The sequence below is a fragment of the Myotis nattereri genome, assembly GCF_964212035.1.
Source record: "Myotis nattereri genome assembly, chromosome: 4".
NCBI classification, from domain to species: domain Eukaryota; kingdom Metazoa; phylum Chordata; class Mammalia; order Chiroptera; family Vespertilionidae; genus Myotis; species Myotis nattereri.
The window spans coordinates 9,962,205-9,988,023 of record NC_138079.1 but is presented as its reverse complement, the minus strand read 5'-3'; the positions used below and the strand labels follow the sequence as shown (position 1 = coordinate 9,988,023).

At 41.1% G+C, this 25,819-nt stretch overlaps 1 protein-coding gene across 1 annotated transcript; it reads left to right on the top strand.

Moving 5' to 3' along the window:
- Positions 1-5,938: 5,938 nt before the first annotated feature.
- LOC308518462 (uncharacterized protein C5orf34) lies at positions 5,939-24,770 on the top strand. Its single transcript, XM_081090215.1, has 12 exons — positions 5,939-6,161; positions 6,302-6,391; positions 8,697-9,340; positions 10,949-11,050; positions 12,131-12,254; positions 18,689-18,780; positions 19,596-19,665; positions 20,510-20,677; positions 21,224-21,318; positions 22,680-22,769; positions 23,409-23,449; positions 24,357-24,770. Exons 1-12 carry the CDS (start codon positions 5,967-5,969, stop codon positions 24,545-24,547), a joined length of 1,902 nt encoding a protein of 633 aa, XP_080946341.1. The 5' UTR covers positions 5,939-5,966; the 3' UTR covers positions 24,548-24,770.
- Positions 24,771-25,819: the final 1,049 nt, after the last annotated feature.

Here is a 25,819-nt window from a genome sequence, read left to right as displayed (position 1 = left end):
TGTGCTACATTTGTTGGCCTGTAGGCCGTGTCTACAGAAATATGGGTAAGTCTTTTGTCAGGATTATCTGTGCAAGTCTCCCGTGGATGCCACAGTCTTCTGGCAATAAAGTACAAATATTGGTCTGAACCTGGCGGTCATGTCAACAACTCAGACCCTCTGTCTGTGCTTGCAGTGCCCTTCAGCCAAAGACTAGCAGGAACACAGCTGTTCCTGCACTTGCTGGGTTAGTAAGGCAGAATATACACCATGGCGAATTGTGGGTTGTGTCACTAAGAGGAGTTAGAAATAACCTATTATAGGGTTTGGGCTTTGGTTGGATAATTTGGGAGAGGATCTAAGAAATGAGGTTTACTCTAGATGTTATCAGAAAGCGGGGACAATTCTATGATTGGATATTTTATTAAATCTTATTGGGGGACAGATAGGTATAGGTTAAATTGTAATTTGTTCCTTAAAAATAGTCACATTTAGCAAGAGAGGAGGATGCTTGGCTTGGTATGAAAGTGGGAAGTCCAGGATGGAAGGACTGAAATTTGGCTCAAACTGAAGAAAAAAAGAAAAGCCCTGCTGTTAACCAGGCTGGGAGGGCAGACGCAGTTAGCAGAAACGCGGTCTCTCCCAAGGTCATGCAGCAACTATGAAATGTCATGACCCCTTCTTTCTTTGTGTGACCTCTGTTACGTTGGCAATGACACCTCCAGACTTACTAGCTACCCTCACCCACCTATTACTGAGACAGCAGTTGCTAAACTGCCCTCGCTCATGAGAACATCCAGCCTCCTCGTAGTCCTGCTGCAGAAACCGCTCCAGCCCACAACTGGTCCCCCTCAGAGCTGCTCAGCATCCCGCAGCAGGAACCCAGACCTCACCCAGAAGTGGGTGCTACTCATGGCTCCTTTAGAGTGAGCCCTTGCTGGCAAGTCCGTCAATATGATTTTGTCAAACTGCAGGCTTGAGCCTAGGGGTCTTTGGCTGACTTTAGCAGATGTAAATAATTTAAGGTCATGTGCACTACTGCCATTCGCATCAGCCTGGCAAGACGCCAAACCTGGATGAACCCTACACTGACTGCAGGCAGACAGCTGGAGGTCATATTTCTGTAGGTTTGTACCCCTGTAAACTCACAGTCATGGGCTGTCAGCACTGCATTATCTTACTGTTCACTCCTCTTTTCAACCCTCTCCACTCGATCCGCCCCTAACTGATGACTTGCTTCACAGGGGGAAAAAAGCATAAATACCTGAAACTGTTTTTAACTCCTACCCTCCCCCTCAAACACTCACATTCAATCATTACCAAGATTATATAGTTTATCTAAACATTTCTTGGAGCTGTGATCTCCATTCTCACTGCCCAGTCTGAATTTTCATCTCTCGTTTGTTTTTCAAAAGCGTCCTATTGGGTTCCCACATATGCTCTTGGATCCTACAATCCATTCTTCACTCAGCAGTTCCAGGAATATTTCTAAAGTACAAATGGCATCACAAACCCCTCCGTTGTAAGCAATTCACATATGGGAGTTTCTAAGATACTGGAGAGGGAAAAGGTGGGAGAGGGATAGGACTTAAGTTAGCCCCATGTAATACAAACCGAAGCCACAGATCAATGAAAACAGGATTGTCTAAGGATGCCCTTGTTATACTTTACATAAGGCAGAGGTCAGTTTGCATATCAGTCTTTTAAAAAATGGAGATGAATTTAAGGAGTTAGATTTCTCATCCCTTGGTGCTGCCAACTTTGCTCAAAGCCCTTAGAATAGTTTACCGTTGCTTTTAACAAAGTCCATCATCCACAAATTCCTACTGATCTTGCCCCTGCCTACCTCGTAGCTGCATTTCAGGCTTCTCTGCCCTGAAGGCCTCTCTGCCCTGAAGGCCTCTCTCTTCTCTCTCAACATCCTTAAACCAAACTGGTGTTCTGGCCTCAGGGCCTTACCACAGGCTCTGACCTCAGCGTGGACACTTCTCCTGGCTAGTTCCGAGCGGGTTAGCTCGCTAGCTTAACTGGGCAGGTTTAGAACGTTTTAGGATAAGAAGGGGTCTGTGGGGGAAGGAATACATAATGGAGACTTGAAGGCGCCAGGGTGTATCTTGTACAGAGAGTAGAGAAATGGAATAGGCAAATAGGAATATATCCTAAACCAAAAGGCATCGCGGGCCTGAGCCGATAAGTGACCATAAGTTAAGCCCAAAGTAGCCCTGACCTGAGTCGCTGGGCGGGCCATGAGAGGCCTTCTCTCCAACACCCGGCAGAGCCGAGAGATGCATCAAAGGGACTCCAGCCAACAGGGGAGAGGGGAGAAGGGGGGGGTGCGCCACGTGGGCCCTGAGCTCGGAACTAACTGTAGCACCGTGACCAGTAAGAAGGGGTCGGTTCAGGCGAAGAGCTGCAGCCTATTTAATGCCAAAGACAGAGAGCAGCGGCCACCCTTCCCAGGGGCCTCTGTCCGTGCAGGCGGACGGGGTCTCCGGCTCCGAACTTAGAATGAGGTTGTGGAGGCAGGGTCTGCCTGCAATAAAGCGTCTGTGCTTTTCACCGACCACCTTCCGCCCGTGGCTTCCTGCTTCGAAACCATCCAGACAAGAACCGGGAACCCAGGGCGTTCCCGTTCCGTGATCGCGTTTCAATATCCTTTGTACGTCAGCGGGAGTGTTTCCTCCGCCCGGGCTGGGTCTACCCGTTATCTGCGGTCAGACCTCCGCGTTTTGTTTCCGGAACACTTACCACCACCTGATCAAGTTACTGTCGGGTCGCCTCCTGCCGTTACTCTAGTTGCCACCCTCGACTGGCTCCGTCCCGCCTTCCCCCCGCGCGCCTCGCACCAGCCCGCCGCTGGGGACCCTACCACCCGTGTAGTGACATAAGTGGGCAGTCCGGTCTACTCGCTGTTCAGATAAAGGCAGAGACACAGCTGAGGCCAATTCCCGGACACCAACTTAGGAGGAAAGGCCTCCGCCTTTGGCCAGGTTCTTCCTCAACAGCTTCACTGAGGTGTCACTGTCGTCCAATGACTTAACTAGGCGTCACTGCCCAACACCCCCGCGCCGGGAGCTCGCCGGACCCTCACGACGCTCGACCCACGGGCTTCACCACAGCCGGTCGGAGCGGGTCTGTGTGGGGCACCGGAAGTAAAACCGGAAGAGGAGAGGACCAGATTCTGGGTCGGGACCCTCTCCCCCGAAACGCCTTCCCCACTTCCGGTTCCTCCCTGCTCCGAGCGCGGCAGGGGCGGGACTTCCGGCCTGGCTCGCGCCACGGGGCGGGAAGGTTTGAATCGCTGTTGTTTGCCTGTGTTTTCCTCCGGGGTCTTCGCTGGCGCTCCCCCTGCTCAGCTGCTCAGACTCGGGTCTTCCTGACCCTGCGGTTGTGATTGTTTTCCATCGAGCAGCTTCACTTGTTAAAATTAAGAACAATTCCTCGAGAAGCCGTCGTGGGCAGGCGCAGACGCTGCGGTTCGAGCCACTTGGCAAATCAAAGCGCAAGGGCGGTTGATGGGCCTCGTTTCCACGACTTTTCAGCTCAGAACTGCTGTGAGTTCAAACGCTGGTTGCTTTGGTGAATTTGTTATTGCAACTAGATACGGCATTTTGGAAAAGCCAGGTTCCCGCTGATGTCAAGAACAGACTTAAGGCTTTTGATCGTTAAACAGACATAATGTGCTGAGTGTTGAAGACAGTTGTGGCTGGAAATGTGGACTGGGGCGGATTTATGATGTGCCAGAAACTTTATACATTCTACTGTCTCTTGTGTATGCTTTTAATTTTTAAAAAAATCACACCTGATTAAGCTGTTTATAAAAAATAAATAAATAGGCCCAAAATAGAGACATTTTCCCAGTTGTTACCAGAAAATGTTTTCTTCCTTTTTTATATGCATCTGTTTATTTGTTTTTTTGTTTCCTGAAATAGCAAGTAGACATCATATATATATATATAGGGTGTCCCCCCAAAAAATGTATACACACCTTAACAGCTGATAGCTCACTTTTGAAACTGAAATGTATTTTAATAAGCACAGCCTTTATAATCATTCAAAGTGTTTGTGTACATGTTGGGAGGACACCCTATATATGGCTATGAATATTTATTGCCATTTAACAAGTATGTAGACAAGTGATGTAAAGGGGTTGGTATGGGCTGGGTTGTGAAAGGTACCTATGACAGCAATACTGGAAATGGATTGGAGGGGCAAGAGGCTGGAAAAAGGTCCTAGAATAGTTACAGGAAATGAGGGGAGAGTTGATGGCCTGAAGCAGAAAAGGAGGAGCCAGATTCATGAGAGATGAAATCAACAGGACTTGTTACAAGAGTGTGGAGGGAAAAAGAGTGAAATGTCAAATATTGCTAACATTGAGATACCATTAACTCAAACTGCACATTCAAGAAAAGCAAGATTTCTAATATTACTTATTCTTTCATCATTAAGTAAATCTTTGTTCCACCCTTATTATTTGCCAAGTATATATGCCAGGGGTACAACTGTGAATAAAGCAAAGTCTCTGTTCTGATGTAAGTTTATATCCTAGTGGGAAAAGACAAAAAAAAAAATAAGAATAAATAAATAAAATCAGTTCTGACAGCGGTTAGATGCCATGAAGGAAGAAGATGACATGGATAAAAAGTGACTGGGAGCCCTAACCGGTTTGGCTCAATGGATTAGAGCGTCGGCCTGCGGACTCCAGGGTCCCAGGTTCGATTCTGGTCAGGGGCATGTACCTTGGTTGCAGGCACATACCCAGTGTGGAGTGTGAAGGAGGCAGCTGATCGATGTTTCTCTCTCATCAATGTTTCTGTCTCTCTATCCCTCTCCCTTCCTCTCTGTAAAAAAAAAACAAAACACAATAAAATATATATTTTTTTAAAAAGTGACTGGGAGGTGGTTGGGAGCAACTTTTATTGAGATTCTACAAAGTTACATTCATAATACTAGGTAGTGTCATATGTGTTGTCTCGTTTAATCCTCACAGCAATCCTGTCACTATTCCCATTTTACAGATAAGGAAACAAAGGACCTAGCTTATAGCTAGTAAATGGTGGGTATGAATGGAACCCATCCTCTAATTCCATTTCCATCATACCTATATGGAAAGCATAGCTGAAGACACAGAGTCACTTTAGAAGTGGAGAAGAGGAATTGAAATGAGTGAGATGGGGATGAAACTAAGACCTAGGAGGTTAATTAGCATTTTCAGTAGTGACATGAAGATACTTCTTTTTTAAAAAAATATATATTTTTATTGATTTCAGAGAGGAAGGAAGAGGGAGAGAGAGAGAGAAATATCAATGATGAGAGAGAATCATTGATCAGCTGCCTCCTGCACACGCCCTACTGGGGATCGAGCCCATAACCTGGGCATGTGCCCTTGACCAGAATCGAACCTGGGACCCTTCAATCCGCAGGCCCACGCTCTCTCCACTGAGCCAAACTGGCTAGGGCTGAAGATACCTCTTTAATGCCGGGCTCGGGACAAGAATCCAGGTATGTAGGCTTTTCTTTTAGACCTAATCGTTACTTTTGGCCTGCCCTTTCCATGTATTACAAGTGATTTGCTGTGTCCTTATTGCAAAGGTGGAATTTGCTTGTTATTTGAAATGAGATACTAAAGATATAATTTTCTGACTTTGAACCTCAGGAGAAGTAAAGCCACTAAAATTATACAGGCAGTTATAACGTGGTGGACTGTCTTCTACCTCTCTGTTATGTTTCCACCCTGGAGGAAAGCCTTAGGGATTCCTCAAGGCACTCTGTCAGGAATGTTCATTTCAAATCATTTAAGTGTGCCCAGTAAGATAAATTTTCCTCCAACAAAAGTAAATGCAATGGCAGTATGTTTTACTTATGTTCTTAGAAAACGCACCAGCTTATTTGGGTAGAACTTTTGTACGTTAAGAGAACTATCGGTGCTACTGTTCCCTATTTCCCTCAGTCTTTGCCTTGGAAGGACATTACCCATCGTCATCCTGATGGCGGCTGAAGTGCGAATGGTGCTTTATGAAGACGATTCTGTGCAAGTACAGTACGCTGATGGCTCCAGACTGCAGCTTTCTCCCTGTGGCTCGGAATTTTTATTTGAAAAGGCACCTCCTGTTTCAGCACATCCTTTAGAACAACCAGAAAGAATTCGTCAGAGGACACACTTTGTTATTAGCACTTACCGAGTAAGTAAAGATGACGCAAACGTTGCTCGTTCAATGTTGTTGAGGTGGGTGGAATATGGAAGTAATTAGCATGCAGGATTGCTTCATACTAAGTGGATTTCCAGTCATGTTTTTAAGATTACATTTGTATCTTTTTGTAGGAGCAACTACAGAGAGCCCTAGATTTTCGAAACGCTTTCGCCACTTGCCCTTTTTTATCTGAAAGCATTATACCTCCTGAAAGAAAAAAGGTAATTTCTTTAAAAAATAATTTTTGTGAGTAAGATTTGAGGGCAAGCAATTGGAAATAGGTAGTTTAATAATTGGCCTTTTTCTTCATGACACTTGGGAATAGACATGTTGCTATAGAATGAATGCATAGTGACTTAGCATTCACCACTCTAGAGTGCTCATGTTTTGGATATATTGATTGAGACACAGAAGTTACATAATTCATTACCCTGTCTTTTTCTTTGTAGCCAAAGATTCTATGTAGAGCTTTTCAGGTTGGTGACTTTTTGATTCTTGGAGGTGTGAAAATTAAGAGATTATGTGGATATTGTTAGTAGCTTATGAATATTTATCTGTTAATGTGTAATAGAGATATGCAATTACTTATGGGTATGCAAATTTTATTCCTTTTGCTTTCTATTTTGAACTTTTAAGAATAATAATCACTATCATTTATTGAGGGTTTACTGTGTGCCACGAACGGGGAGTGATATTAAAAATATTTGCTAGCACCACATGCCTTGAGTCCCTGGTGATCAAAATTAGAGTCAGAAAAGGCATATTGGCTGGATACGCTCCTTTTGACAGGAACTAAGTCTCAGAGTTTCCCTAACTTGTCCATAGAAAGTTTCTTAGTGGCAAAGTCAGGATTTGAACCCAGTCTGTGTGTCCGTTAACCACTTTCTGCTACTGTCACGATGCTTGCCTGCCTGTAGAGTGGTTTTCTATTACATTGTCACATGACAAGGAAGCCTTGGAAAATTGTAAGCTGGAACTTGGTCTACAAGGCTGTTTTCCCACTGTATCTATTGGAGTGACTATTCATTAAAAATGGGTATCTTGTTGGATTATCAGACAGTCTTGTTCTAAAAGATGGAACTTTTTGAACCATCATCCTTATAGACCAGCTTGACTATTAATGAATAATGCCCTTAACTGTAGTGTACTGACATAGCACTATAAATTTAAGAGGCTTTCCGACAATGGTTTTTGTAAATTTCAAGTTTTATATAAATGGAAGTTGAAATGGATAGCTGTTGGCAAGATTAACTAATTACAAGACTTTCGTGATACCTGTTGTTTCTACCTTACATGAAAAGATGCATCAGGCATGGTTACTGTTACAAGTCTGTTTGCTATTGATCAGTATCCATTTACCTTTGAGTAATTCAGTTTTTTAAAAAGTTACTCTTGCCCAGCCCACGTGGCTCAGTGGGTGAGCGTCAACCTATGAACCAGGAGGTCATGGTTTGATTCCCTATCAGGGCACATGCCTGGGTTGTGGGCTCGATCCCCAGTATGGGGCGTGCAGGAGGCAGTCAATCAATGATTCTCTTTCATCATTGATGTTTCTCTCTCTCCCTTTCTTTCTGAAATCAATAAAAAATATATATATTTTGCCGAAACCGGTTTGGCTCGGTGGATAGAGCGTCGGCCTGCGGACTGGGGGGTCCCGGGTTCGATTCCGGTCAAGGGCATGTGCCTGGGTTGTAGGCATATCCCCAGGAGGAGATGTGCGGGAGGCAGCTGATCGATGTTTCTCTCTCATCCATGTTTCTGGCTCTCTATCTCTCTCCCTTCCTCTCTGTAAAAAATCAATAAAATATATTTAAAAATATATATATATATATATATATATATATATATATATATATATTTTAACAAGTTACTCGTTATGTCACCTGATATTTATTTTAGGGTCTGGTGGGTGTGTCTAGGACAGGTACTTTAGTCCAGGTCATAACCCTTTGAGAGAACATGTCCCTAGTGCTGTTCAATCATTCAGTACCATTTATTGAATAACTCTCCCCTCCCCCTTGTTTTGAAACCTTATGCTGTCACATGTAACATTTTAAGATATCTTGAGTCTGTTTCTGTATTCTCTGGGTGGTTCTGCCAATTATTTTTATGCTAGTTTCATACCATTCAAGTTAATATAGTGCATTATAGTGCTATAGACGTCGATAGTCTTTTTGAGAGTAGAATTTTGGGAGGGACTCAAAATCTAATTATCTCTGATTCATTGTACATTAAAAAAATATGTCTAACACTAGATATAATCAGGATGATTTTTTCTTTTCTCATTTTTTTTCAGTGTGTATGTGTGTGTTTTGTCTCTGTAAAGAGATAATCTTAACAATATCAAATATTCTCTGAAAAGCCATATATTAGGCTGACACCTGGCTCTCTCTTTTTCATTCTGTCTAGGTAGTAAAACATAAAACTTCAAGAGCATTCTTACACAATTGTAGGTACCAGATGTATGGAAAATTTGGTCTGTTAACAGAAAATACTGACCATCTCTTTTCCCTCCCCTCAACTCAGCGTATCCTCATTGACATCCCAGAAGTGAGATGGCCCAGCCTTGGTACTGACGGTGGCATGATATGCATGCAGAGCGGCGCCGTGAAGGTACCATCTGTAGATGGCCATGCATACCTCTGTCTGCCCAAATCTCAGCAGGAATTTACAGTACATTTTTTGTGTAAAGTGAGCCAGAAGCCAGGCTCATCTGTAGTATTGTCAGAAAAAAATAATCAGGCCCCAAAAGAACAAGTAGGAAAAGCGGACAAAACCCGTGCATATGGAAGTTTACCAGGACAGAGACAGAAGAATAAAGAAAACGAACTTCACTGTCAGATCGTGAAACCCAAAGGACCTTCCGAGGAGAAGCCTCGTGGGAACAGAAGTGAGGGGGAGGCGGCACTGCCTTTGCCTGGTCCCGAGCACAGCTGTGTCCACGCGTGGGTAGAGCAGCGCTGCTCTGTGGCCTCCTGTCCGGAGGAATGGAAATACCCTCTGTCTTTAGCACTTCGCTTTCATAGTAAAATCAGCAATATGTCTGGAACTGATGTAACTCTCCCCCAGAGTACAGTGTTAACGTCTGCTGCTGCAGAGGAAAGAGGAAAAGAGATTTCTGTTCTTCCCAGGGCCCTGCTGCTCAGCTGTCCTGTCCCACACCTGCACAGGTAATGTCAGAACCAGTCCTCCTCTAGATAATGTGTCTTTCTAAGTCATCTGATACCAGTCATAAGGAAAGTTCATTCGGTTCATCCAAACCTTGTTTGAAACTAATAGTAAATAATTTGCCTAGCAAATGTGTTGCTTGTTTCTTAACTCTGTGTCCATGGAATGAATGTTTATGGGAGGCCGACTGTACTAGATACATCGTTAAGCACAGAGACTACAGAGATGACTGAGACACAGTCCCTGCTTTCTAGGAGCTTAGAGTCTAGTGAGGGTCACTGTTGCTGAAAAGATGATTATTAAAGTGTGGTAAGGGATGGCCCAGGCACCTGTGCAGACCCCTGGGGAGCATCTACTGCCACTCAGTGGAGCCTGTTCCCATGGTTGCTGGAGTGTAGATCTGACAAGTTTATGATCATGGGTTCTTTCTTTCACACTTGGCCTCCGAGGCCGTCTCTCTCTTTGGTTGATGTAAATATGTCCATTGTCAAAGGGGTAGGCATGGATGGCTAGGTAAAAACCTTTGACCTCCACTAACAGATGAATAACCTAATGATGATAGATTTGTAACAGGAACTTTGCATAAGTAGTGCAATAATAACAATAATAGCTAACGCCAAGCACTCAGTATGTGCTAGGCATGCTGTTTCATCCCCATAGTAACCCATGAGGTAACTACTGTCTTTTATCAGCCCATTTTGTGGAGGAACTTGAGCCACAGAGATGTTAAAGAACCTGAGCAAAGCCTCACACTTGTACTTGGAGAATTAGGGTCTGATCCCAGGTAGTCTCTAAGTACATATCTGTTACTCAAATAAAATATGGAAATGGTTTTCAGGCATGTCATGATTATCTGTTTAAGAAAGGAAAATCCAGTATTATAAGTATGCATCAAAAGAGATTGATGCTTCTAAATCAATTTTTCAATAACTTGCCACTGGCTTTAGATTGAAACCTATTACCCTTAAACATGGCTTAACAGGCCTTGCATTTTCTGGTCCCTTCCCATGTCTGTAGTCCTCCACTCGCTCAGCACTCTACTCTTGCAGGCCCTGGAGAGTTTGCCCAAGCTATCATTTGCCACCGCGCCCGCTTTGTCTTCTGCCAGGAGCACTCCTGCTAACTCATGTTCATGTCCAGGTCTCCGAGTCAGCCTTCCTTCCTGAGGCTGGTTATCCCCAAGTCCCTAGACAGGATGAGGTTCTTACACAATCCTATAGTGTTCAGTAATTCCCCTTTCTTTATGTCAGTGTTTACTGTCTAACATCAGTGACCATGTTTGCTTTTTTGGGGTGTTATATCCCCAGTGTCTTTACAGTGCCTGGCCTCCATAGGAACATCAGTAAATATTTGTTGTTCAAATCCTGAATTTTAAAGATTACTAAAATTGTTAATTTAGGTAATTCTGCTGAGATTCAATAGTGAGATTATTGAAAATGCATGGAAAATAAGACTCATTTTAAAATGTAATGTACTTTCATATTTTTACTTTTTCAATCTAATTAATTAAGCAAGGAATAAATCTTACTACAGTCACACTATTTTGTTGACTTCTCAAGGTAATTTTGTTGAGCAACCAGAATCCATAACTTGTATTTTATCCTTCACAGGTGGACTTTCTGTGACTCACTTTCACAGGGGCAGTCTGATGAAGAAGAATATTCCTACTCTGAACTAGTGAAAGTGGTATGGCACAAGGGTATTACGTACAGGTAAGGCGCCTGTGTTGGCGTTGGAGCTGTGTAGTGATGTCACGGGACGGGACTAGCCTTGCAGATAAAGTACAAGAGAATACAGTTTTGCAGCGCCACCATGCTCCTGTGCTTGGCCCTGAGGTTTCAGTTCTCAACACCCTAATTATTTGGACACACGGGGTTCTTGTTACTAATTCACATTAATCATATTCGCAAGGTTTTTGTGACAGCTCCGAAGCCAGCGAGGGGTTAGTTTTGCTAGTGAATGAGATACACATGGCAGCTATTTAAGCCACGCCTTCCAAGCATGGGGGATCTAGTTGTCTGAATTAGTCACATCAGAAGGTGCCTGGTGAGCATGGAATCGAGACATTAGATTCCTAAGGGAGATTTCAGCCTGCATTCACTCAGCAGATACTCACCGAGCGGCTGCTCTGTGCTGCACTATTCCATTGAATAGCCCTACCTCTCTAGGGACTGGAATACTGGTGCCGGCCAGATGAGAGGTTCACTCTGTACACAGTGCTGACGAGCACTGGGAACTGTTTGTTCTCGGGCTCTCCTTTTCCTGCACGAGGACCCACTTGTTACTGACAGCATACTAGTATTTTCCATACATGTTTCAATAAAATTGACTTGGCTTATATCTTTATTTCTTATATACCCAATACCTTGATTGTACATGGCTACTCAGGTACAATGAGTCACCTCCTCTTAGGGATAGCTCCTTCTACACATGGCTAATCTCATCATCAGGTATTGATTCTGCTAGTTTTATTATTAAAGAATAATCTTATTTTCAGGTTGTAGAGTTGTTATATTTAACTCCTATGCAATGAGCACTGCTTTGGTGACACTGTGATTGGCTGGGGGGATACCAGGGTAATAAGGGAGGATGCCTCACTTCTAGAAGCTGAGCTTAGTTACTGAAGTAGATAGATCCACCAATTCTGGGTGTTCTGTTCATTTTTTTGCCCCCAAAAAAATAGTTTAGCTGGCTGGAGGAACAGAGTATGAAATTATCCATTTGCTGATAGGTTAAAAATTATACTTCTTTGCTTTTTTTTCTTTCTGTTCTTGTGTTGTTTTTTTCCATAGACTTACCCATAAAAATGTGAACTCAATAGAGATTTATCCTGGAGATGGATCTGTTTTCAAATCAGAAGGAGCTTATTTTGGGAACTATTTTACATACTATTCCATTCAAGAAGGATCAGAAGAGGTAGGCGGACAATGAGATCTCCACTCAAGATTTTTGGTCTATTGCTGTTTCTAAATAATTGTGAATATATTTGGAAAATTTGATCTCTATATAACATTGCTTGCTATTACTTAGTCTGAACAATCAGTATAACCTTACTGCCAGTATTGGCACAATAACTATTAACCACCTTATTTTTACTGTATTATCATCCTGTATTCTGTCTTCCATTCACCTAAGCAATTATGTTTAAATCAGAAGTTACATTTCTTCTGTCATAGAATGTATTAATAGGAAATACTAAAACCAGCAGCATTACTTTGAATCGATATACTTCTTTGAATTAATATTTGTCAATTAAAAAGCACATTTTTTTTCTCTAGCATGTATTGTTTGCATATTTTAAATACCCCCTAACTCCCTAAATCTTTATATTCAATTAAGAAGTTGAACAGATTGTTTTCTGGTGTTGAAAATAGTGAAACATAACATTTAACATATCATATCAAAATGTAATAATGTGGATATTTTGTTAATAACTCTTAATTTGCTCAGCCTGCCATTTGAGATCACCCATTCAAAGGCATCACCATAGTATCACGTGGCTTTGCTTTGTAGGATGAAATACAATAAAAGCGTTGTCTTTCTCTATTATAGAGTAGGGCATGTAAGTAATAAGATTATCAGAGATACTAGGGCCTGGGGCGAATGTGGAATATTGAAAGAAATGAAAGTGCTGTTGTTCAGTAGTTAGAACAGAAATAGAAAATTGGGAGGGGGTGTTTCCATATCGGGGCCTATCGGGGAGCCGGCTGGCAGGGGAGAAGGGACCACGGGAAGTTGGCCAGCTGGGGGGAGGGACCACAGAATGTTGGCTGTGGGAGTGCACTGACCACCAAGGGGCAGCTCCTGCGTCGAGCATCTGCCCCCTGGTGGTCAGTGCGTCATCATAGGAACTGGTCATTCGGTCGACTGGTCGTAATGGTTGCTTAGGCTTTTATATATATAGATAGACTAGAGACCCAGTGCACAGATTCATGCACAGGGGAGGTTCCTCTGCCTGGCCAGCAATTGGGGCTGATCAAGGCAGGCTGGCTTGGGGGGAGGGACCGCGGGAGGTTGGCCAGCTGCAGGAGGTTGGCTGTGGGAGCACACTGACCACCAGGGAGCAGCTCCTGGGTCAAGTGTCTATCCCCTGGTGGTCAGTGTGTCGTTATAGCAACCGGTCATTCGGTCGACCGGTCGTAATGGTTGTTTAGGCGTTTATATATATAGACTAGTGGCCTGGTGCACGAAATTCGTGCAGGGGGAGGGTATCTTCCTCAGCCTGGCCTGCACCCTCTCCAATTTGGGACCCCTTGAAGGATGTCCTACTGCCAGTTTACAGGGATCGGGCCTAAACCGGCAGTCGGACATCCCTCTCGCAATCCAGGACTGCTGACTCCTAACCACTCACCTGCCTGCCTGCCTGATTGCCTCTAACCACTCTGCCTGCTGGTCTGCTTGCTCCCAACTCCCCCACCCCCTTGCTGGCCTGCTTGCCCCTACCTTTCCTCCCCACTGGCCTGCTCATCCCCAACTGTCCCCCTGCTGGCCTGCTCACTCCAAACTGCGCCCCTCCCCCCTCCCCCCGCATGGTCCTGCCCCCCACCAGCCTGATCACCCACAACTGCCCTCCCCTCTTAGCCTCTAACCGCCTCTACCTCAGCCCTGCCGCCATGGCTTTGTCCAGAAGAACATCTGGAAGGTCTCCCAGCCTAATTAGCATATTATCCTTTTATTAGTATAGATGAATTATTTTATAGAATGGGCGTTTTGTTACAGATGGTTTCCCATGGCATTTTTTCTAAAGAAGTAAAAATTACTTTAAAAAATGTTTCAGGCTGAAACCGGTTTGGCTCAGTGGATAGAGCGTAGGCCTGCGGACTGAAAGGTCCCAGGTTCGATTCCGGTCAAGGGCATGTACCTGGGTTGCGGGCACATCCCCAGTAGGAGATGTGCAGGAGGCAGCTGATCGATGTTTCTCTCTCATCGATGTTTCTAACTCTATCTCTCTCCCTTCCTCTCTGTAAAAAATCAATAAAATATATTTAAAAAATAAAATAAAATAAAAAATGTTTCAGGAAGACTTTGAGAAATTTACAGTATCTGCTTTTCTTCCAAGAAAGTTGTCACTTTTATGCCAGAGTGAGAATTATTTGTATGCTTTGTATGTCAGAATTGGGCCCCTGTGACTGGGGGGCACTTAGCTTGACTTGAGGGTAATTACCTTGCTCACTGGCTGGGAAGGAGGTTGTGTGGCAGAGGAGATAATTACTTGGTTCTGGATTATTCATAGATTGCTGACTTTCTGGATTGATTGTGCAAGCCCCTCCTTTTATTGATGTCCACCTTCTATTGACAGACATCTACCCTGGTAGAGAAATGAAATGAAACTCTCTTTCTTTTCATTGTAAAAAGCATTTGAATTCCTAAGGTGTGATAAGGCCTCCCAGCCATCCACAGTCAAGGTACACATTTTCATGGAGGATGTTCCCACTCTTGAATAAATCAAAACAATTTTTTCTTTTAATTTAAACTTTCTTCTATAACTGTTTTCTTGTTACTTAAAAGCTAGTTTTTTTGAAACTACTTCCAAAGCTTTTCAAGCTGTATATGTCCTTGGAATGAATTTATAAATTAGAATTGAGCCCGGCCAGTGTGACTCAGTGGTTTAGCATCGACCTATGAACCAGGAAGTCACAGTTTGATTCCAGGTCAGGCCACATGCCCAGGTTGTGGGCTTGATCCCCAGTATGGGGCGTGTAGGAGGCAGCCAATCAATGATTCTCTCTCATCATTGATGTTTCTTTCTTTCTTTAAAAAAATACATTTTATTGTTTTTTTACAGAGAGGAAGGGAGAGGGATAGAGAGTTAGAAACATCGATGAGAGAGAAACATCAATCAGCTGCCTCCTGCACGCCTCCTACTGGGGATGTGCCCGCAACCAAGGTACATGCCCTTGACTGGAATCGAACCTGGGACCCTTCAGTCCACAGGCCGACGCTCCATCCACTGAGCCAAACCGGCCAGGACTCATCATTGATGTTTCTATCTCTCTCCCTCTCCCTTCCTCTCTGAATCAGTAAGAATATATTTGAGTGAGAGAGAGAGAGGAGTATATATGTTTGTAAATAACAAAACATGTATTTGATGCTCTTAGAAAGTCTTATTTTCTTTCATTAAAACTTGTGCAGTATAGGGAACTCCATAGATTCTCTTAATTTGAAGAAAGTTAGAGGAAAAGGTAATAATTCAGAGTTCCTTGGGAAAATGTGTCACATATATTTTTTTATGTTTATTTTTTTCAAATCAAAAACTGAAATATTTTCTATTCAGAAAATATATTTGGATCTAAATATCTTCTATAATTTTAACCCCAAAATATCAATTTAAATATTTTAAAAGTGGTTGGGATGTTTGTTTTTTAAAATAAGTTAGGTTACTGAAGTTCTACATGTTGCTGGATCACCTGGGGTAATTTTCTGATTGGAAAATTAAGAATTATAGTCAGAGGGGAGGACATGAGAATTTTTAAAGAACATATTCAATTTACTTTAGAAGCCGAACCTCTCATCATGTGACTTGTTTTGTATGTCTGTTAAACTATATTATCACATAATTATTGCTGCTGTTGGAACAAACAGTGACAGTTGATTCAGGTCATTTGAATGTCCACTGTCTGTTTTAATTTGTATGTTCGTTTTGACTCTGTCATCTGCTCAAACTTCAGTGGAAGTCATGAGAACCTATTATTTTAGCCTGCTCCCTCCTTTACGTTGGAAATACTCTTTTTTACTCAGAGGGACCTTAACTTTAATGTAAGGGATTGTTTCCCTTGCCAACTTTTTTCTTCCTTGCCAAGTAAGAGAGTTGTTGTGAACTCTTTAGTGATGCCTTCCCCAGGATATTTGTAGATGTGGTTGGGAAAAGTCATTTCATCCCCGACCTTTGCATGTCAGGTGCTGGAGTGCCCGGGGTGCTGCCATGCCTGCGCCCCCAGCCCTCCCTTAGTGATCACAGATCAGGGGGCTGCAGGCATGGCTGCACCCTGGGGCTGCACCAGGTGCCCAGGGTGCTACCATGCCTGCTGCCCCGCCCCTCCCTTCGCGATTGCAGATCCAGGGGCCGCCCCTCACTTCCCGATCTCAGATCAGGGGACCACAAGCACCTCAGCACCGGGTGCCCTGGGTGCCGCCATGCCTGTGGCCCCGCCCCTCCCTTCGCATCGCAGATCAGAGGGCTGCAGGCACGGCTGCACCTGGTCCTGCACCCGGTGCCCAGGGTGCTGCCATGCCTGCTGCCCCGCCCCTCCCTTCGCGATTGCAGATCCGGGGCCGCAGGCAGGCTGCACTCGGTCCCCCCGTGCAGCCGTGCCTGTGGCCCCGCCCATCCCTTTGTGATAGCAGATCAGAGGGCTGCACAGGGCTGCCTTTGCCCGCCCCCCAGCTCTTGCCTGCCACCGTTCTTCCGTCTTTCCCCTTTTGCCTCCTATCATTGCACCTATGTATGCAAATTCGCCGCCATCTTTGTTGGCGGTTAACCCCATCTTAGTTGGCAATTAATTTGCATATCGCCCTGATTAGCCAATGGGGAGGGTAGCGAAGTTACAGTTAATTACCATGTTTGTCTATTATTAGATAGGACTAGAGACCTGGTGCATGGGTCTGTGCAACGATGGGGTCCCTCAGCCTGGCCTGTGCCCTCTTGTAATCCGGTCCCTCGGGGATGTCGGAGAGCCAGTTTTGGCCCGATCCCCGCAGGTCAGGCTGAGGGACCACAGGTGCACGAGTCCATGCACCGGACCTCTAGTAGTGATTATAAGACACTCTTAATTATAAGATGATTCCAAATTTCAGAGAGATTAAATTGTAAAAATAAGTATTTTAGAACTGATGCAATAGGTAGGATAGCTGAAAGAGAAGAACACTTAGGGAACTCAGTGTCCAGTAGAGAAAGACATAAATAATTAAAACATGATGTTTTGAGTGCCTGCCATGTGCTAAGCACTCTACTAATAAATGCTGGGGATACCAAGGTAAGCAAAACAAATACAATCCCTACCTTCATGAAGCTATCTCCATTCTGGAAGGGAAGACAGACATGAAATAAAAACTAAATGAAAACCAAGAAACAGGGGAGAGGGCACTGTGCTTATGGACATAACTAGGGGATTTCACCCTGTCTGTGGGACCTCCTCATGGCTTTCCTGAGACTGAAGGGAAAGTCGGAGTTAGTCAGACACAAGGAGTTCATGGAGGAGGGAACCGACTAGAGGGAACAGCATGTGATAAGTGACATACCAGAGGTAGATACAAAGTAGAGAAGAAAATGCAAATTTTGAAATGAGGATAATTCCATTTCTGACTTGTTAAAATTGAGATGTCTGTGATATTCAAGTACACCGTCCAGGATAAAAGGATAAGGATTACTTTTGAGTACCTGCTATACACTAAATTCTGATGGTAAAGTATGGGCTGTTCTCTCTTGTGGTTCAAAACAGATCTCTGCTACTTTTTAGCCCTCAAGCCTCATTTTCCTCATCTAAAAATAGGCACCTAGCACAGATCTATTCAATAAATATTAGCCATGGCTATTATAGTTATTATGAAGGAGCTTTGAACCTTGTGGAAATAACCCAAGAAGAAATCAGGAAGTCAGAGGAGAAGCCTGGAGACAGCGTCCTGGCAAACACTGGCATTATAGAGTCTGAGAAAGAGGAAATGCAGAAAGGATAAGTTTTTAAAATTCAAGAAACCAAGACAATAAATACTATTATCTTCCATAAACTGTAGTAATAGTTATTCCATTAGTAAAATATAACAAAATGATAGATGCATTCAAGTAAAATAATTTTTTGATGTTTAGGTTTTGGGTTTTTTTGGTCTCAAGGGAAAAGCTTATGTGATGTTTCCTGCTAATAAGTAGGAAAATTCATTTGTAACCATGTTAATTTTTTAAAATATATTTTTATTGATTTCAGAGAGGAAGGAAGAAGGAAAGATAGAAACATCAGTGATGAGAGAGAATCATTGCTCTCAGACCCCCTACTGGGGATTAAGCCTGCAACCCGGGCATGTGCCCTGACTGGGAATTGAACCGTGATCTCCTGGTTCCTAGGTTGACATGCAAGCACTGAGCCACACCAGCTGAGCTTATAACCATGTTAGTTCAAGTATACCAAGATTTAAATTGGACAGTGAGTTATAGGCTGTGAGAATGTAACTTGAATAGAGGGGAAAAATGGGAAAATGGAAAAGCATCATGAAATACCTTTAGATTATACCTATTACGGCCTTTAAGTTAAAATAACTGCTTCCTTTGTCGCTATGTAAATATGTAAATACAAAATAGCTGAGTAATAATGGTCAATGTTTATTATTAATGAGATTTTTCACTTTAAACTAATTTTCAGAGGGAAGAGAAAATGTATTCAGTAAATAATCTTCCTCCAGAGAGACCAGGAAGTCTGTTCTCTGTGTGTTCTCTAATTAAACAGGCCACCAGGTAAGTCCTTCACATTCAACTGAATCAAGTGTTATGTCTGAGAACCTTGATACCTTTTCTGATGGTTAGGATAAGATTAAGACTTTGTAATTAAAAGAATACTTCCATCTTTGAAACGTAAAATGAAATATGGAGAAACATTTCTATGTGACAAGCAAGTGCTGGAAATAGGTGACTTCTCTGGGTAAATTTCGCATCATTATTGCTCCCTGAGTCAAGTTGAGGATTTGATGATACATTTAAAATTTTCATACTTCTTTATTATCTTCACAGTAATAAAGGTTTCTGAATGTGTACAGAAGGGAGGTGGTATTTGGTTCTTTGGTTCATATGTTTTTTAATTCTCCTAGCTAATTAATCTGTAGCACTCAGAAGAATGAAAGTGAATTGTTGGAGTCAATGATTTATTTGTATAAACTATGTCTAAGCCAGTTCCAAAGTAGATTTGAAGGAGCAGATCAGTAATATGATTTCTAGGACAGTTTATTTACAACCCACTACTTAGACTTTGCTAACCCTTTCAGGCACTGTCAATCTATCACCTCATAAAAAGGAGCACCTGCAAATTCTATTTGGAGTCATTTCATTGCCACAAATTAGAGAAATAACCTTAAGTGGGTAAGATTAGCCAAAGGGAAACAGTAGTAGTACTCTTGTAATGGCTTACTATTTTCTGGAAGGAAATAGGTCTGGACATGTTTCAGTGGAAATGAACTTCTTGGCTGAGATGTCGTACAGCAGTTAGAATCGTTGCTCGAATTGGAAAATGCCATAATAATTTGCAAATGTTTACGTTGTGTGTTTCATGTTCACAGGATTCTTCAGCACTGTGCCAAGATGAGGCTTTCTTTAAGCCATAACTACCGTATATGCTGCTGGAAAATGGTATCTTAAAATTCTTTCAAAAGCAAGATAATTTTGTCTATATTCCTAAATTCAAATTACTTTCATCTAAGTCATGTAAGAAATTCTTTGTAACATTAATTTATTCAGAAAAATATCCACTTAATAGATAAATGCTGCAAAATGAGGCTTTTATTTATATTTTATTGTATATAGTTTGGTTTAGCTTCTTTTTAAAAAAAATATATTTTATTGATTTTTTTACAGAGAGGAAGGGAGAGGGATAGAGTTAGAAACATCGATGAGAGAGAAACATCGATCAGCTGCCTCCTGCACACCCTCCACTGGGGATGTGCCTGCAACCAAGGTACAGGCCCTTGACCGGAATCGAACCTGGGACCCTTCAGTCTGCAGGCCAACGCTCTATCCACTGAGCCAAACCGGTCAGGGCTACTTCTTTTAAGTGGAATGGGAAGGCCATAGGAATTAGTTGAATTTGTATATAAAAACATAGTTATTGTAAACACTGCAGTCTTCCACTCTCTTTCCATACTGTAAAAGTACATTCTTTAATGCTGACTTGGAGGAAGTTATTCTCAGACTTTGATTTTTCTGTATCTATACTAATTTGGTTATAAATTTATATGTTGCTGTAGTTCCTAAGTCTTGTCTGTGTTCTTTGTAAAGTTCAGAGCAAATGGGGGTTTAATCTGCTTGTAATCGACTGTTTGGGGCATCCACTTGTGGAAAAGTTAAACATACATAAGGATTCTACAATATTCGACTTCTGCATAGGAATCTGAAAGTTTCCTCAGAGTTCATTAATCATTTAAATCTTATGAATGGATAACTCTACTTCCTGCTATTTTTACTTACTTGATTTTAGGTACCTGAGATAAAAGAGAATATGCTGCCTTTGCTTTTGAGAGAATCGTTCATACCCAGTGTGGGAAGATTTCTTGCTTATTCTGATGACAAAGTACATGTCATCTTTATAGATGGTGTTACTCTAACCCTAAATTGGAATTTTGGCTCTTTTAATGAAAAAAGACAGGTGAGTATCCTTCAGGCTAAAATCTATTTTGTATTGTTTTTTGTTTTATCTATGGAAGTACTGTGGCACTTCTTTTATTGTGGTTCTATCTCAATTTCTTTTTTTTTAATCCTCACCTAAGGAGGGGGGGGGGAGAGAGAGAGAGAGAGAGAGAGAAAGAAAGAGACATCAATCTATGTGTCTATACTAATTTGGTTATAAATTTATATGTTGCCTTTTATATGTGTCCTGACTGGGAATCAAATCGAGAGCCCTTTGGGGCAAGGATGACGGTCAACCTAGTGAGCCATCCAGCCAGGTCAATTTGTTTTTTGAAGTATGACATCTTTCAAGAGGCTTACTGATCGCATTAGATTTCCTAGAAAAAGTGAAATAGGTGTGGCAAATATTTATTTTTATTAAGTAACTCACTACAGAGAGAGGGACTAGTATTTTTTAAATTGTTAAGTTAGAAGAGGGTTTTGTTTGGGTTTTGGGGGTGGTTTTGTGTTGTTGTTTTTTTATTTTTAGAATGATAAAACTTAACTTTCCTCCATGTTTCTTAAGATAAATCAAGGTCTCAACTTAGGTTGGTGTAAGTTAACTTTTCCTGATGGACACGATCAGTTAATTCAGATTGAACACCCCGGACCATATGAAAGGTACTGAAAAGCAATTTAAAAATTATTTTCATTTTAATAAAAAACTTTTAATTGACAGAGCAGAAACATAAACAGTATCTGCAAATTTTGTTTTAGTTTTTACCTGTGGATGTGAGTGAAGTCATTTCAACAGGTTTCAGAGTTTACTGTTATATTAGCATTTAGAATAACAAAAAAGATGAAGTCAGCTTTAATCATTTCCATTTGTATTAAAGTGATTTTTCACCAAAATGAATATGTTAGATCTAACTGGCTTGCTGGAGAAGTTATTCTCAGATGTGTTAACCAATTAATCCCCTAACCAATTTGAAGTAAGATTGGCAACCACAAATAACTACACTTCTGTATATTTCTATAAAATAGAAAAAATAATGATTATTCTTAAAATGGAGATTCTTGAAATCAGCTTTTCATGACTGTGCTTTCTTTTGGTTTATGTAATACATTTTGTTATAATCGTATTTGTGATTTTTTAACATTTTAGTGATTTTACTTTGAGAATGTTCACAAAAGAATTGCTTTGTTTTAGCTCAAATTTATTTTTCTGTTGAGCTTTATTGCATTTTATTCTAAATGCTCCAACACTCATTGCTGGTTTGAATAATTTGCCTCAAAAAGACAGAGTGTATTTAGCAAACATTGCTATTTGTTTTAGCCAGTCACTTCAGAATAATCATTTTATTAAACTTGATACTTGTTTTGCATATTCGGTGAGTTAATATGTAAGTATACATATAGGTGTGTGTGTCTGTATACATTAATGGGTGTTTTCTAGTTTAAATTTTAAAAAGCAGATGCTCACTTAGTCTTATATGTAAACACATTCACATGATAAAATCTAATGAAATTCATTTTTCTTTGAAAAACTAAAAGGAGAATTCAGACATTTGAATTTGAACTTTGTTCTGACTCTTAAATCTCATCATTATTAATCATGAATGTGAGTCCATCATTTTCTCCTTGATGAATAATGGAAAAAGTGCTTATTTCCAATGAAGCCCTAGCTGGTTTGGCTCAGTGGATAGGGCATTGGCCTGTGGACCGAAGGCTCCTGGGTTCGATTCTAGTCAAGGGCACATGCCCAGGTTTTGGGCTTGATCCCCAGTAGGGGGCCTGCAGAAGGTTTTCTCTCATTATTGATGTTTCTCTGTCTCCCTCTCCCTTCCTCTCAGAAATCAATAAGAAAAATTTTTTTGAATAAGAAAGAAGATTCAGAGAATTTCCCAGTAAAATGCCTTACTTTAAAATATTCTCTTTACCCTTTTTCCCAAATTGTCTTGATTTTTCAGTCATTTTTGAAATTGTTATAAGTAGAATACAAGTTCATTTTTTAAATATTTCTTTTAATGTATTTAATCTAGATATGTGTCAACAGTAATATCCTGGTGCAGAAGACTGACACAGACTAGTCAGAGAGAGATGCCCACTTGTTCGGTTCTTGAAGAAAACTGGTGTGTGTATTTCTTTTAAGTTTAATCTGTGTAGAAGAGCCAACTAATACTCAATTAAAATGTCAAATGGTAGGGGAGAAAGGGGGGAATAAAACATTTCCCCTTTTGATTAAAAAATAAATAAAACTGGGGGGGGGAAAAGTCAAATGGTTAACTCTAAGACTTTTTTCCCCAAGAAAATATTTTCTTAGTTAAATATATTTAACTCTATGTTTTTGATAGCTTATGATTAAAAATAACTTTCCTGTAATTAGATATCTAATTTATTAGGTTTTTTTGTTTAAAATTCTAACCTTTGTGCCGAAACCGGTTTGGCTCGGTGGATAGAGCGTCGGCTTGTGGACTGAAAGGTCCCAGGTTCGATTCCGGTCAAGGGCATGTACCTGGGTTGCGGGCACATCCCCAGTAGGAGATGTGCAGGAGGCAGCTGATCAATGTTTCTCGCTCATCGATGTTTCTAACTCTCTATCTCTCTCCCTTCCTCTCTGTAAAAAATCAGTAAAATATGTTTAAAAAAAATAAAAATAAAAAAAAATAAATTCTAACCTTTGTGAAAACAGTCAAGTATGCTTATTTGAAATATTGTGTATAAAAAAGAATCAGATAACTAGCATGAACTCACTTTTCTTTTCCCCACAGGTGTGTGGCTTCTGAACTTGAAAAGATACAGAAGTTTAACTGTATCCTTTAAACATAATGTATTGTCCTACATAATTACTTCCTTTCCATTCTAGGTTTAATTCATGACCCTATAGATTATATTAATCCACACCTGTATTGTGGAGCTTCAGTGAATACTTAAGACATTTGAGAAGTAGCTTGTCTGTAGAAGGTACATGACACTGAATATTTTTGCATGTTCATTGGTGATATTCACGTGTATTTTTGTTTTCTTGTAGTGTCTTTGTCTGGTTATGGTTGTCAGCGTAATGCTGGCCTTATACTTTGAAAGTGTTCCCTCCTTGTATTTTTTGAAAGAGTTTGAGAAGGATTGGTATTAATTCTTCCTTAAATATTTGGTATAATTCACCATTAAAACTGTCTGATCCGGGGCTCTTGTTTGTTGGGAGGTTTTGATTCCTGACTCAATCTCCTTCTTACTAGTATTCCATCTGTTCAGGCTTTGTTTGATTCAGTCTTGGTAGATTGTATGTTTTTGGAATTTACTCATTTCTTCTAGATTGTCCAATATATTGGTATGTAATTATAGTAGTCTCTTACGATCCTTTGTATTGTGTTGTATCAGTTGTTATTTCCTCTTTCATTTATAATTTTATTTATTTGACTTCTCTTTTTTTCTTGGTAAATCCGGCTTAAAGTTTTACTGAGATTTTTATTTCCTCCCTTTCACCAAACCTCCATCCAAACACACACCTACATACTCTTCTCCTTTCCCCTTTTACTCTGGTTTCTTCATCTATGAGGAACAGACTTGATAAGTCCTGAAGTACCAACTCTATTATGAATCCAAAAGATCTTCCCCAAAATGGAGAAACCCTATTTTAATATGAAGTCAGGCTTTCTGAAATTAAAAAACACTTGTATAATGAAAAATGTGGGCAAAAACTCCTTGACTAAGCAACTTAGTGTTACTGGAGAATAGTGGTGTCCTAAACCAGATTTCTAACAAGAAAAATGAACAGTCTTTTGACTGTAAACCAAACTATTCAGAAAGCTTGCTAGAAGAAGTTAATGAAAAGAGAGTATCAGTGGCATTGAAAAGAACCTCTGAAATTATTCAGGATATTGATTGTCTTCTATCAAGCTCTAAAAAGTGAAAAATGAAATTATTACAATATATTATTATTAAATCTTAAGGATGTTTCAAATCACTGGTATAAAATTACTAGAAAACAAAAGAATTGTATATATGACTTCTGTACAATAATCTGAGAAGTGACATTTAACTTTGGATTTTACCTAACATGTAAATTTAAAATGTGTATTTATAAAATGCTTTATTAATAAAGAACTATTTTGAAATTTTGAACTGTTTCTTATTTCAGGTTTATGAGAAAAAATTATAAACTTATAGTTTTATCTTGTGAAGCATTGACTATTAATCAAGGATTTTTTTTTGTTTTTTGTTGGTTTTTTTTTGTTTTTTTTTTTGTTTTTTTTATTGCTTAAAGTATTACAAAGGGTGCCGAAACCGGTTTGGCTCAGTGGATAGAGCGTCGGCCTGCGGACTGAAAGGTCCCAGGTTCGATTCCGGTCAAGGGCATGTACCTGGGTTGCGGGCACATCCCCAGTGGGAGATGTGCAGGAGGCAGCTGATCGATGTTTCTCTCTCATCGATGTTTCTAACTCTATCTCTCTCCCTTCCTCTCTGTAAAAAATCAATAAAATATATTAAAAAAAAAAAAGTATTACAAAGGGTATTACATATGTGTCCTTTTTTTTTTTTTTAAATATATTTTATTGATTTTTTACAGAGAGGAAGGGAGAGAGATAGAGAGCTAGAAACATCGATGAGAGAGAAACATCCATCAGCTGCCTCCTGCACATCTCCCACTGGGGATGTGCCCGCAACCCAGGTACATGCCCTTGACCGGAATCGAACCTGGGACCTTTCAGTCCGCAGGCTGATGCTCTACCACTGAGCCAAACCGGTTTTGGCATGTGTCCTTTTTTTCCCCCCGCCCTTGACAGTCCCCTAGCCTCCCCTATCCCCCAGTGTCTTATGTCCATTGGTTATGCTTATATGCATGCATACAAGTCCTTTGGTTGAACTCTCCCCCTTACCCCCACCCTCCCCTACCTTCCCTCTGAGGTTTGATGGTCTGATCAATGCTTCTCTGTCTCTGGATATGTTTTTGTTCATCAGTTTATGTTGTTCATTATATTCCATAAATGAATGAGATCATGTGATATTTTTCTTTCTCTGATTGGCTTATTTCACTTAGCATAATGCTCTTCAAGTCACTAATTATCTGAGAGATGCAAATCAAAACGACAATGCGGTACCATCTCACACCTGTCAGAATGGCTATCATCAACAAATCAACAAATGACAAGTGCTGGCGAGGATGCAGAGAGAAAGGAACTCT

What these genes read in the sequence shown, in the direction of transcription:
- LOC308518462 (XM_081090215.1), top strand. Translation starts at nt 5,967, where the DNA reads ATGGCGGCTGAAGTGCGAATGGTGCTTTATGAAGACGATTCTGTGCAA. An exon ending in CTAATTAAACAGGCCACCAG is followed by an intron (nt 18,781 to 19,595) that starts GTAAGTCCTTCA and finishes TCATGTTCACAG; the next exon opens with GATTCTTCAGCACTGTGCCA. An exon ending in CTTTTAATGAAAAAAGACAG is followed by an intron (nt 20,678 to 21,223) that starts GTGAGTATCCTT and finishes ATGTTTCTTAAG; the next exon opens with ATAAATCAAGGTCTCAACTT.